The sequence below is a fragment of the Triturus cristatus genome, chromosome 3_2, assembly GCF_964204655.1.
Source record: "Triturus cristatus chromosome 3_2, aTriCri1.1, whole genome shotgun sequence".
In the NCBI taxonomy this organism is placed as follows: domain Eukaryota; kingdom Metazoa; phylum Chordata; class Amphibia; order Caudata; family Salamandridae; genus Triturus; species Triturus cristatus.
This window is the reverse complement of record NC_140584.1, coordinates 818,502,635-818,516,286: the sequence shown is the minus strand read 5'-3', so window position 1 is coordinate 818,516,286 and position 13,652 is coordinate 818,502,635. Positions and strand designations below refer to the sequence as shown.

The following is a 13,652-nucleotide window of genomic DNA, read 5'->3' as shown; positions in this document are numbered from 1 at the left end:
AGCTTATTGCGTGTGAAAGCAGTTGCACTCGCACATAAGAAAACAATGACGTTATGATGACAACAGGACGTGCATCGATCTGGTAAAAAAAAAAAAACAAGAATTGGCTGCACGACCATGAAAGTGACACGGCCGCGCGGCCCGCAAACGTGAAAGTGATCGCGATCAAGCGCGGCGAGCGAAGCGATCTGTGGTTGGGGAGAAGCGGGAGTTGTGTGACGGAGGAAAGACAGATGGCGGCTGCTCGCGTGTACGCAAGCTTGAGGCCACCAAAAGTCTGTGTCAGCACTTTGAAAACCCACACACTAAATGTCTCGCAGAGCAGCGCATACGCTGGCTCAGCGAGACCTAAAAAGTAATATTTTATTCATAACTCTACACATGCAAAAAGGTGTGACACTCAAATGCAATAACACAATCCCCCGGGAGGTCGGTGCTCTAGCAGTTATTGAGCGAATCCACCCTCCATCGTGTAACGTATTCAAGGTTATTTGCCAATCACTGGTGCCTGCTTTAGGAGATGGAAACTATTAGGCTGTCCTCAAGAGATCCCTTTTGACTCTTTAGGATTTCAGTCAAAAGTGTCTATGATGCACCAGCACCTTTAGCAGTGAATCCACCAGGGACCGAAAGGCTCTAGTTCTAGTCTTACCCACTCCTGCAGCACAGAACGGTTGATGCTATAGTGGATGCTCTCAACGTGGGCATTCACAAGATCCAATCCTGCTGGGAGAAGCCAGGCTGCTCGCGGTAGGCGAAGGCCCAGAGCCTTTGATGACTTGGTCCCAGAAGCCACCCTTACATATAGAGTTGCTGCAGTACCTTCCGGACGCAAAAAAGTATCCTCAGGTTCATGAGTCCCGGTATGCTGGTCACACAACTTCTTCACTGGTAGCCCCCTCTGGCATATAGGATTACCGCAATGAGGCCGCATGAGCTCGGAACCCTCACCCACACAGCACTCAAAACTTGGCACAGTCTTTGGCAGTCCTCTCCTGGCGTACAGGGGGTGCCAAAAGCAGTCCTGAACACAGACTACCGCCTGATCGATGCACAGCTGAATTCTCACACCTCACAAAGGAAGTCATCACGGTAGGGGTCCCAATTCGACCTCACTCCCTGAAAACGCTGTCCTCTTCCTCACAGGGCAAACAGGTCTTGGCAAGCAGGCAAATGCTGGTGGTCCAGGCTCTAAGGCAGTTGGTCTTGATTTCCATGGGTGATGTCCCCTCAACCAGCAGGGAGACTAGCAGGGCTTGGCCCGCATTTTTGGTCACAGGCAGAGTCTTGCAGAGCTTCCTTTTCTCACATAGCCCATCAGGCTACTTGGCTGATGACAAATTCTTGGGTGCTCAACCTCGCCTTCTTATAGTCCTTTTCCAGACACCAAATATGGTTCTGTGTCTTTTTTAGTTTTATGTTGCAGTTCTGCTTCTTTTGAAGTGGGTACTCTATTCATCTTCCTTCATGAAAGAGGTCTGCCACAACAGGCACAACTCTGAAGCAGATTGTGCACAGCACAATTCATGGGAGTGACCAGAGTTCACACCTAGATGTTCAAGCACCCATACCTACTCTTTATGATTCTCTTATCAGCCCCATCTCCCTTCCTGAGATGTGTCTAGGCCCCTTCCTTGTGCGCTATCACTAAATCAAAGAGCAGTCTTTTGAAATGTAAAGGGAGTCCCTTCCTTTTCCCTCCAGTGTGTCCCCACCCAGCTCACAGGAATGCAGCAATACACAAATCTGTCCCAGGGGGATTCCTTTCCTCCTTATGTCTTCACCAGGCAGGCCTTGGCTTTCTAAAATGGAACCAAGGATCCTCTCTACAATGTACCATTGCAAGCACACTCACTCAGTGTATATTCATAGCACACTTTCTGTTCAGCATATCACTATGCATTGTGCCCTCACATGTAGACATGCATTCAGCACACACACTCAGTCTGTGCACATTGTTGAATACTGACTAGCTTTAACCAGGGTGTGTTATTTCAAAATACACAAAGTGCCAGCACACACACTCACTATGTACGCACTACAAAACCCTTCACACTTCATGTATTGTACTTCATGCAAGCACACATACACCTAGCACACAGTGGCGGTTTCCTCGTTGGGGCATCACCCCCCTGTTTCTATTGGTGCGCGTGCCCCCAGTTTACTTAACCGTTATATAAATGTGTTTTATTCATTGTTTTTTTTAAACGCACATGCACAGAATAGCTTCAGCTTTATTACAGCTAGCTGTAGCGGGCGAACATGGGGGTGGCGTGACTAGGAGCTTGAGGATTGACAGGCTCCTTAAGGTGAAGTGCGCATGTCGGATTGGACAGGTGCCTTGCGCTGTTCAGCCCGATATGCTCACTTAAACCCTTGCCTACCAAAGCACAGTGTAGGGGCATAGGGATTGCTGCCACAGCCCCCAAGTCTCCTAAAGAGCGTTCGCAGCGCCTGACCCAGCCAATCATTGCGTTGCTCTGCAGCGTCTCAATTGGCTCGGGTCAGGCGTTGTGGGGTGGGACAGAAGGCCGAGCTGCCGTTGCACGCTTTCAAACAGCGTGTGATGAATTAGTAAGCAGATACTGTGAGTTGACATGCTTTAGCAGAGTATCTGCTTAAAGCATATCTCTTATCATCTCACTCAGGGGCACTGAGGAGGCTGCAACACACCTTGGATCTTTACTGGTAACCTCCACAACCGCTCGTGCGTGCCATTTCAGGACCAGAGCAATAGGGTCTGCCAGGTAAGCCAGGGACCAGACTGGAGCTGTCACCTCGTGGGTGCTAGCCTGAGCGATTGATGTGACTTGTGGTGACAGAGGTATCAGTTCAGTTTACTGTTTCAAAGCTGCGTAAACTTTACTTTAAACAAGTCCCGAAAGCATATGGTCACAGGCTGAGTTTTTTGCTCTTAGCACGAGATTTCTATTTCTCGTTCCGTTAGAATTGGTTCTTGTCCTAATGCATTCTGGGCCTTGAAGTCTTGGCTTTTCGTTTGAATTCTCGCACACGCATGCAGTGATTAGTGGTTCTCGCCTTCCAAAATGGAGTCATGTGGCAATCTGTTTTTTCTTTTTTCTCTGAAGGTGTGTGGGAATGCACACACCTTCAGAAAGAGAAAATGTTATATGTCAAGCACACTTATGTCGATAGTGGATTTGCACATGCTCTGCAGTAGATTTCTTGTGTGAGTGGTGCATGTGGTGCCCCTTTTAGGTCTGGCCTAGTGTTGCAGCGCATGCGTACTGCTCGCTCTGCGAGACCTCTTGTAATCAAGGAGATTTCAGAAGGGGACTTGAAGTCCCGCCCATCAATCCCATTTGCTGGCATCATCCTTTATGCAAAACGCTAGCATCCGATTGGGAATGAGGCTTATTTGTAACCACTCTGTCTCCTTTTTGTCCGGCCCATCCGGACTGGATTGTCTGCTTGCCGGCTGTCGTGACGATATTTCTTATCTTTGGAGGCGTGGAGGGACGGATCCTGTTTACTCCGGGCAGGCATGGAGCTCAGAGGCGCAGGGGATCAAGGGGAGGACCCTGGCACACTCTGGGTGCTTTTCCGCCGAGGCAGAAGCGTGTTCATTTTTGCATCGCGCTTTCACTTCAAGTGAAAGCACAATGCAAAAATAAACACGCTGATGTGTGCGTAATGGCGACAGATTGTTCGTCTTGATGTCACTCTGCTCATTCATCTTTTCCCCAATGCTGTCTCTTTACGCTCTCTCTGTGCCAAACGGCGTCTTTCTTCCAGTGCCAGTCTCTTTTATCTCAGTGTCCGTTTCTGTTTGTCTTTTCATCCTCTATTCATCTACCTCTCTCGATATCCCCCTGATATGTTCCTTCCTTGCAGCGTCTCGCTGGCCACCCCCGACTCTGTTTCTCAGTGACCCTCGTGTTTCTCCTCCCGTGCCTGACTCTGCGTGCCACGTTGTGCGACCGTGACCCCCTGTCCTCTCCATACCTCTGTGTTGTTCTGTCTCTTTCTCTGCCGCAGTTCTCACAAGTACCCTGACTCTCTGCATGTCTCTTCAACTCTATGTCTCCCCATCAGCATCAGACTGTTTCTCTGTGTCGCCGTGTGCGTCTCGGGGTTCTTAACCCCCTGTCTCTTTCGAACAGTGTTCCGCTGACTGCCACTGGGACCCGCCACGTCTCCCTGTATCACCGTGGCCGACTCCTCTGTTTTGTTCAACCACTTTCTCTCTATCTGTCCCCGTCTCCCTGTCAACCTAAGCCTCTTTCCTGTAATTTTTCACGTTCCATGCCTCTTAGCTTCATGCAGACCTCACCACCTCTGCTCCCCTGTCGTCCTCCCTCTCACAAAAAAGCACGCATGCGCGAGCACGCTCGTACTCTTTCTCACGCTGTCCCTTTCGCTCTCCATCACTTGAGTTTCTCTCATTCCTTCATACCAGGCCTCCCCTGCCCCGACTCCTACACTCGCCATGGCTTCACAGGCTTTCGAACCCCCTTCTCACTCTGCAAACATTTTGATCGATGTTGCCTCTTAGGGTCTCTGAGTAACAACTTTTCGCTCCCACCCTACCTGTCTCAACCTGTCCCATATCTTTTTGTGCGTGCGTGTTTTTTTTTATTTATGGGGGGGAGGGTGTCCAAGGCTTCCTTCACAGTAAAAAATACCTCTTAACAACCTATTAAAACATACATGTTTGGGTGCACAGGTGCAGAGCGTGGAGCCTGCTAGTAGGACATTGCGCAAAGGCACACATGCAACTCCAAAATTCTCAGTTAGTGCCTAAGTTGCAGGCAACACAACAGAGAACCAGGGAGCAGTGGTGCAGTGCAGCTGTCAAATATCCAAACAGAAGTTTACTGACTTTGTTTTAATGTGCTAAAATGTAAATATTTAAGTTAACACTATACAACTTTAGAGGATCATTATTTTATGCTTCAACTAGCACTTGAGAAGCAGCTGCTACATACCCACCTACGCACATTATGTATTCCGCAATGGAAATGATGAGTCAGGGTTGGACTTGCCTGCTCATGACAGCAGCTACTGTGACAAATTGATTTATTTAAATATAGTACCATACGATACCCAACGTTTAAAAGACAATCAGATTCAGATAAGACCTTGCACACCATTTGCAGGGCCCCAGTTTTAAGGCTGTGTTAATGAGAATATAAACTTTATTTTACAATTTACTTTAAAGCCGTGGTGAAACTATAGAATTGTTGCAAAATGTTTAAGATGCGATTGTCAGATATTCCTTTTTATGACGGGCACGTGCTGATGAGCTTTGCGGGGGTCAACAAGGGGTAAAAGACATTTTCATTTACAACGCCATTTACAACGCCAATAGCTCTAAATTAAGCAAATGCGAGACCTATTGCAGTTCCAATGCTTGTAATGCTTGTTGTGAGGAGTGTCTTGGTAGGACCACTAATCTCCCAGTTGCTCCCAGTAGGACTGTGTCAACAGACTGCTGGATGCTCATGCGGAGAACTACCTGCCTCGGGGAGCTACAGCTCTCCAGTTTAATCCCCGTCTAGGAATGGGGCTAGCTGCAACATACTACTTTTAGCCCTCTGCCTCGACGGATGGCTACAGCGGCATGAGATGGTGGTCCTGTCCTCTCTGCTCCCACTCAGCAGGCCCTGCTCTGTACTCCCACCTCAAAGTAGGTGCCCATGCGTCAGAGTACCTCACAAGTCCTGCCCTCCCCTTTGTTAAACCGTATTCTTCCTGTGTTATTGCTCCCCTCAGCAGGCCCTGTGCTACCTCTCAGGAGCTGCTGCCCCCCAACTCTCCTCAACTGGCAAGCAAGAGGGGTATACCCAATTAACCCTTTATAAACCTGGGTAAAGGACGTAGTTTTATACAATGAAAACTGGTATAAAGGAATAAATAAACAAATATTTTTTGAGTAGAGCACGTTTAATGACTCCCTCTCTACTAATTACTCTTGAAGATTATATCAAAACATTTTACACTCTACATCAATGATGACATGTAATCATGAAGAACACAATAATACATGTATACACCAAACAATGCGGTACAAAAGGGGGTGGTGATGGACAGAGCATGAGAACCAATCAAACACTCACACCCAGTCAACAGATCTGGGTTTGATCCATCACCGTTCTTTAGCCCACTCTGCCACCCCAGTTCAGACATAGCCATATGCAAATCAGTCTGACCCTGTGCCTCATGGGAACAGTCCAGCCCGAACTGCCAAGCCATGCCTTCCCTGGACCGGAAACAAGCTTCCTAGGACCGGTTTCTGGCATTTCAGCCGTCTTCAGCCAGGCTTGCGTGAATCCAGTGGCAAAGTGAGTAAGGGACTCACGTCTGAGCATACCCTGCCAACTTATGGCGAACAAAGCGGTACAAAAGGGGGTGGTGATGGACAGAGCATGAGAACCAATCAAACACTCACACCCAGTCAACAGATCTGGGTTTGATCCATCACCGTTCTTTAGCCCACTCTGCCACCCCAGTTCAGACATAGCCATATGCAAATCAGTCGGACCCTGTGCCTCATGGGAACAGTCCAGCCCGAACTGCCAAGCCATGCCTTCCCTGGACCGGAAACAAGCTTCCTAGGACCGGTTTCTGGCATTTCAGCAGTCTTCAGCCAGGCTTGCGTGAATCCAGTGGAAAAGTGAGCAAGGGACTCACGTCTGAGCATACCCTGCCAACTTATGGCGAACAAAGCGGTACAAAAGGGGGTGGTGATGGACAGAGCATGAGAACCAATCCAACACTCACACCCAGTCAACCATTCTGGGTTTGATCCATCACCGTTCTTTAGCCCACTCTGCCATCCCAGTTCAGACATAGCCATATGCAAATCAGTCTGACCCTGTGCCTCATGGGAACAGTCCAGCCCGAACTGCCAAGCCATGCCTTCCCTGGACCGGAAACAAGCTTCCTAGGACCGGTTTCTGGCATTTCAGCCGTCTTCAGCCAGGCTTGCTTGAATCCAGTGGCAAAGTGAGCAAGGGACTCACGTCTGAGCATACCCTGCCAATGTTGGTCGTCGGATCACTGTGGACCGGAGAAGTATTCGGACCCGAGATTAATTTAGTGAAATTGGTCCCAAGACCAAGCGGAAGAAAGAGCTGAATGAGCCTGTAGGCCTCACTCCAGTGAAACAGTGTCACAAGGTCCTGTTCACTCCTACTGATCACTACAAGGTAGGCAGCCACCACCACAGTCGTGCTGCTTAACTCCTAGTGAAGACGATAGCCTTCAACAACTATGAGGGTAGGGCTTTGGGCACCCCTCCCGGTCCAAGAAGACCATGATCTGTGAGACAGGAGTATGTCATGGTGCATACACTTGATCCGTGTTCACCTATCCAAACATTAGGGATCCAGACAACAGTACAGTTGGAGATCCAAGGAGCGGAATCAACCCTATATCAGAGAAATCCATGTGCACACGGTCATTATGTGTAGGTAATTCGTCCTCATCATCACTGTAACGTGGTGGTAAACTTTGGTCAGAATCCAAAGCAAAAACTTGATGAAGCCTCTGAGGAAGCTCTGTGGAAAAGGAAGCATTTTGTCTGAGTCAGAAGGTACAGGAACAGGATGCACTTGAGTGGATTCATAGCACGATTTTAGTTGGAGTCAAGACGGATTCGGTTAGGGGTTGGACACCGGAGCCAACAAGGACTTGAGCTCTGGCACCAGCGATGATTTCAGCAGTAACACTGATGAAGAAAACACAGGCGCAGGTCTTGGAACCGGAGTCGAAGTTTGCACCCGAGTATTTGCAAAACTTGAGATGGGTTCAAGGGGCGCCGACAGCACCGAAGTGGACAGGCCAGTGGTAACTGGAGGAATCTGCAGTAACTGAAACTCTACAGCAGTAACTGGAGGTCTTTGTGTCAATGTGGGGCCAGAAGGCATACCTGAGGGGGCCAGAAGGCATACAAGATGGATCAGAAGGCATACCAGAGGGAACCAGAAGAGTGTCAAAAATATGTAGCATGGCCGTAAAGGCCTTGATCTGCAGTAGTTCCGCAGATGGTCCGGGAAATTTGATGCATATCGGGACCAGTTGTGGATTGAGCTCCTCGATTGGGAGCGAGATTGAGTGCCACTTTAATATCCGCCTGACTACTCTCTGGATCTCTGAACAGACAGTAGCAAGATAGAGTTGAGTCCCGCTTCGACATCTTATGATTCTTCTTCAATTTGGATTTTGATTTACCGAATGAGTAGACCTGTCATAGGAACCACCCCGAGATCGGGAACAGGTCTGGTCCCTAGATTTGGAGCATGAATGGGACTTGTGCGAGGTCCGTGACCTCTTTCGGTGTACGGCAACGTACACCTTTGCTTCACTGTCCCAGATTGCCTTCAGGTGCATGAGGGTACATTCTTTGCAAGTACTGGAGTCGTGCTGGTGTGCAGGTCCGTCACTGACGTGCTTCAGATAGCATTGACAAGTCTAAACCTTGTAGACTATGGTGGGGACATTTTTCCCTTGCACAGTGGAGAAGAGAATTTGAAAGTGTTCATCAACCAACGAAAAAAAGAGCAGAGCTCCAGATCTGTGTAGGAGGGCGTGCAAAGAACGGAACTGTCATCATGCAGTGGGGTGACATCTACATGTGGCTCAACACAGTCCCTTCCGGGGCAGCACAAGGTCATCGTGGAGCCACACAGCGCCACTTAGTGGTGTGCGGGAGCTCTGCTATGAAAACCTCAAGATCCAGTCTGGCTACTGGTGAATAATTGAGAGGTGAAGAATCTGCCGTTATAAGTATCCATCAGAAAGCTACGTATATGTACTTTGGGGATTTCTGGTGTGTATGTGAGGTACCACATTAAGCCCACACATTTGCCTTTTAATTTGTCGAATTTGGCTTCATCAATGAATAGCAGATAATGTTAGAAACCCACAAGCTTTACAGTGTCTTAATGTTTACAACTTTCAGACTGGAAACTGAAACATTAAAATGTCTCAAATAACAGTTTGGGGCTCACCTTGCCCGAAGCACCACATAAAGAAAAACTGGAAACAGGTCATCCATCGACCACAGGAAGTCTTGCTGGTGAGCTGCCACAGCCTCTTGCGTTATCTCCTCAAATGTTTGCTGGATCACTTTTAACTTGTCTGTGGGGGTGAAGGTTGTGCTGTTCAGAGAGTGAAGAGAAATCACTGCAATCAGTTAAAACTTCATGACAAAAGATTGTTAGTGGTGAAAAATTGCAACTCTCTCTTTAAAATCCTACTGCAACGTGAATAAGGAGCTATCTATTTATAAAACGGTTTCCAATAACACAATTACACTTAGTTTAATATCACAGTGCTTTACATGGTAAATACTTTATCACCTGATTTGCTGGAGTGATTCCACAGCATCTGCAAAACAGGCATCTTTTGTGCTTGGTAATACCTAAAAAGAGAGCAAGGCTGTTTAAATAGAGCAATGGAGTATGATGTACAGTTAGTTACAACAGCAAATAGATACCAATTAGACCACTCACAATTGGCAGGCTAATTTGTATTATTTTAAGCTTGAACCTTTCTCAGATGACCTCTGGAGCACGGCGCCAAGTTTTTGCAAAAATAAAATATTCACTATCTCTCCATCACGACAGAGGCAGTCATGTAATATGCACTAGCACTAGGGAGAAGCTGGTTGAAATTATATTTTCACATGTCAAGGCTACAAATCAGATTTCAGTTAGCCTCAGAATTTCATTTGTGGGGATGAAACGAATGTCACTTTTCTCTAACGCTGATATATGCAATCTCCTGGGTAGGAGAAAAATTGTTTTCTATGCTACCTTCATTCACTAGGAAGTCCCATCTCAAGATGGAACCTGTGTGCTCCTTACAGCTAATTACCTACACTGCACCTTTTTTAGTTTAACAAAAGGTATTATGATGTATAAACAATACTCCTTTGACCTGCATGGAGATAAACAATCGGACGTAAAATGCAACAAAACACATTATTATTCTGTAGGCGTAATTAATTGTCCAACTTTTATCTATTATTGGCTAACACGTTATGAACTTTCTGCCAATTAATGGTCGGCCTTGGAATAGTATCCTTTTTCTCAAAATGAAAAAAAGTGTGAGTTGCTAAGAAACAAGTCAGGAATAGCTCACTAGGGTGTGCCCAGCAGCTTAAAATGCCCCATCTTCAAAGTGCATTTTTCCCTGGGACAAAAGAACAAGTTACTTACCTCGATTAATGCTCTTTCCGGGGGGATGCCCTGTCTAACGCCAGATTCCTCATGTTTTAGAATATCCCCAGATGTCAGACTGGATCCACAAGATTTAAACAGCATTACTGGAAGCGCAAGTAGGTAGCGCCTTGCAGCTCCATGTTTACTGTTTTAGCCTAAAAATGAGAATGGAGCTGCATACAAGCACTTCCTCAGTGGGTCAATGTCAGTTTCTTTCTTCACTCCTTCCACACCCTTGGACATGAAGCCCAACAATATTCAGAGGTACCAATCGACACACAAATTGTAGTGTCACTACTACCAGGACATGAAGTAGGCATCGGCAAGTAATTCCATGACTGTATGGGTTGAAGTCAAATCTTGGATATCACAAAACTGCCTAAAATGAAACTCAGGCAAAACAGAGGTCCTCACGTTTGGAAACAAGGCTCATTTCTGGACCCCGGACTGGTGGCCAGCAGATCTGGGCATCTTCCCCAAACCCACGAAGATGGCAAAAAATCTAGGTATTATGGTGGATGACAGACTGAAATTTGAGGACCAGATAAACGCGACAACCTCAGCCACCTTTCATTCCCTTAAACTGCTAAAAAAAGGTCAAACCTTTCCTGCCAGAAGACAGCTTACGAACTGTCGTCTCATCCATTATCTTATCCCGACTGGACTACAGCAATGGGCTCTACTTAAAACATCCTAGAGGGACATCTGAACAGATTGCAGATCTTGCAAAATGCAGCAGCAAGGCTGGTGACAGGCACCCCCAAATTCGTATCGGTAGCCAAAGAAATTAAAAGACTACATTGGCTGGCCATTAGGTGAAGGGTGCAATTTAAGTCACTTTGTATTGTCTTTAGGGCACTACATGGTCAGGGTCCTGATTTTTTGACTCACCAGTTTCGATGGTACACTCCCAAAAGAACCCTCCGCTCACTAGGAGCCAAGTTTGTTAGCGTACCACCCATGAAGAAAGCCTCATGGGGTATGGGGGAGAAGTTTCATTACAGGTGCAGCCAAAGTGTGGAATGCCCTCCCTTGGAGTTTGAGGAACTCCACGAACCGCCTCACTTTCAGGAAACAACTCAAAACCTGGCTTTTTAACTTATAATTCCCTCCAGCTACATTTCCCTCCGTGCCACCCTGTTCTCAGTAGAGTTGAGCTACTAGCGCCAGGACACCTCTGGGTAACCGCGCGCTCTACAAATATAATTAACATAACATAACAATATGCCATCTCTAATTCAGAACCTTTTTGGATGGAAAAGTAGACTGCTGTGAAAGCTTTCAGATCCAGTTTGGCGCTTGCTGAATATTCTAAAGGTGAGAAATCTGCTGTCAGAAGTATCCATCAGAGTGTCTGAAGTGCTAGTCCTGTGCACCTTCGAAAGCTTCCACATGCAGAGCCTGAGGAGGCACCACCAGCAGAAACATAAGTTTGCCCAACTTTAAAGTGAGTGGGAGAACCAGGTGTTTAACACACAGGGTACCATGCCCCATATTAAAGACTTGTTAGCAGTGGACATACCGCTCATGACAATCTGACAAGGAGTGACTGAGGGTGTTTGCCTACTCATGTTGTATTCAAAAGAGATACTCTGTTCGTTATCCCCCAGTCCCATAGCAGTTCCACCTCCTCCGACAGGGTGTGGGACCTCATATCTCATTGTTTGGCAGTGCAATACATGGAGGTTGTATTATCATTTTGAATAGAAAAGCTTGTTTTGCTAAACACAGATAGAAATGCTCCTAGTAGTAACTGAATGACCTGCAGCACCAAGATACTGATGTGGGTTGGACCCCAACCTTCCATTTAGGCATCTATTGTCATGTCGATCAGTTTCTTGTAGATTGAAAAGGGAGTGGAGAGGTTTTATGGAACTCTCCAACATAGCAGATCCTCCTTGAAGTGATCAGTGATTCTCACACCATCATCCCATGAACCTCTTGCTTATAGCCACTGGAGTTCCAGCTCCTGTTAGACTGGTGTCCTCCGCTAGCAGCAGAACGAAATGAGCCCTAAACATGATGACAGGAGACCAAGCAAATTAGTTTTATATTATGACCGAGACTGTAAGGGGTCTGCAGAGGTTTGCAGTCATGTCCTTAGTTCTATGATGTGTTCTGCTAGTGGATATGCCTTGCCGATCTGAGTGTCCATGATTGCTCCCTAGTACTGAATCCTTGTAGAGGTACAGGTTGAAGATATTTCCACATTGAGCGGGAGACACGGATGAAGGAATTGGTATATGCGAGTATTTGTGGAGGTGCAGGCTTACTTTGCTGAGCTAGCTTTCAATGACCAATCATCTAGATATTGAAAGGCCTCGTAGCCTTGTATCCGAAGAAAGGCTGCCACCGGTGCTAGACACTTTGTGAATACCTAGGTGGCATATTTTACGCCAAAAGTAAGTGCTCTAAATTGATAGTGCTACCCTTCCACTGAGAATCACAAAGACTGTCTGTGGTTTGGGTGTATTGGGAAGTGGAATTATGCATTCTTTTGAGCCAGAGAGGACAGAAATTCTCCTTCCTGTAGCAACAGGACTTTTTATGAAGGGTTACTAGCTAAAAACACAGATTTACTACTTTTCTGGTATTCAACATTTCCGAGTGCAAATTTGCTACTAAGAGTAGACTTACAGGTCTTCACCCCCTGAAACCGTGGGTGGACCTAAATTTGAGACAAAAGTTAATACTTGTAACTTTTCACAAATATGCAAAGTTTTTCGCCACGGGTCGGAGAAAGCACAGGGGAAATGTAAAAAGTTTATTAAACTTTAAAAAGAAAAATAGTACGACTATTTAATGTTAAGTATTAATGTAACGCAATTTTATATTTTTTTTTAATGTAGGACAGAATAGGAAACGCTACAGCACTATTAACTTACTTTGGAATAAAATAGTTAATTTAAATATATCAAATTAAAATTCTTTTTTTCAATATCTATTAAAAAAAATCTCACCCAAGGTAAAATGTTTATATTTATCTTTGCAATAAAATTACAAAAAGGTACACATCAACGTAATTTAAAATAATTAAACTTTTTGTTTAAAAAAAAAATGAAGTCACAGTTATTTTCAAATTTAACGAGAGGTTATCAAAATATTTTAACATATTATATTTATATACATTTTTTAACAGTCATAGTAAATTCATTAGTTTTAACATTTTTACCTATAGGGTTATGTTTTAAGTCCCCAGCTCCATTATTTTCTGTGGGAGGGTTTTTCCACACGAATGGTTGAACATGTGTGGAGTTGGACTTACACCAGGTCTAAGCTGGAGTACATTTACTACTGTTTTGGATGCTTTTGGGTTGTAGTAACTTTATTAACGCAGTTTGTTCATTGCTATGGGGTTACTCCTGAGAGTGGGTTGCTGTCCCGCCCTAAAAACCTCCCTTGCCTTTCCTAAATCGCTCCTCGCTCCTTTGTAAAACTCTCCAATTTAGTAATAGGTATTCC

The 13,652-nt window shown here is 45.9% G+C and overlaps 1 protein-coding gene across 2 annotated transcripts in view; it reads right to left on the bottom strand.

Moving 5' to 3' along the window:
* ALS2 (alsin Rho guanine nucleotide exchange factor ALS2) overlaps positions 1 to 13,652 on the bottom strand; it is a 1,262,853-nt gene that overhangs the window by 75,068 nt on the left and 1,174,133 nt on the right. For both annotated transcript variants that reach the window (XM_085648975.1, XM_085648976.1), the window contains exons 31-32: positions 9,327 to 9,388; positions 8,976 to 9,125 (exon numbers count right to left, since the gene is read on the bottom strand). In XM_085648975.1, the coding sequence (XP_085505101.1) occupies positions 8,976 to 9,125; positions 9,327 to 9,388 (212 nt within the window). The remainder of the gene's footprint in view (positions 1 to 8,975; positions 9,126 to 9,326; positions 9,389 to 13,652) is intronic.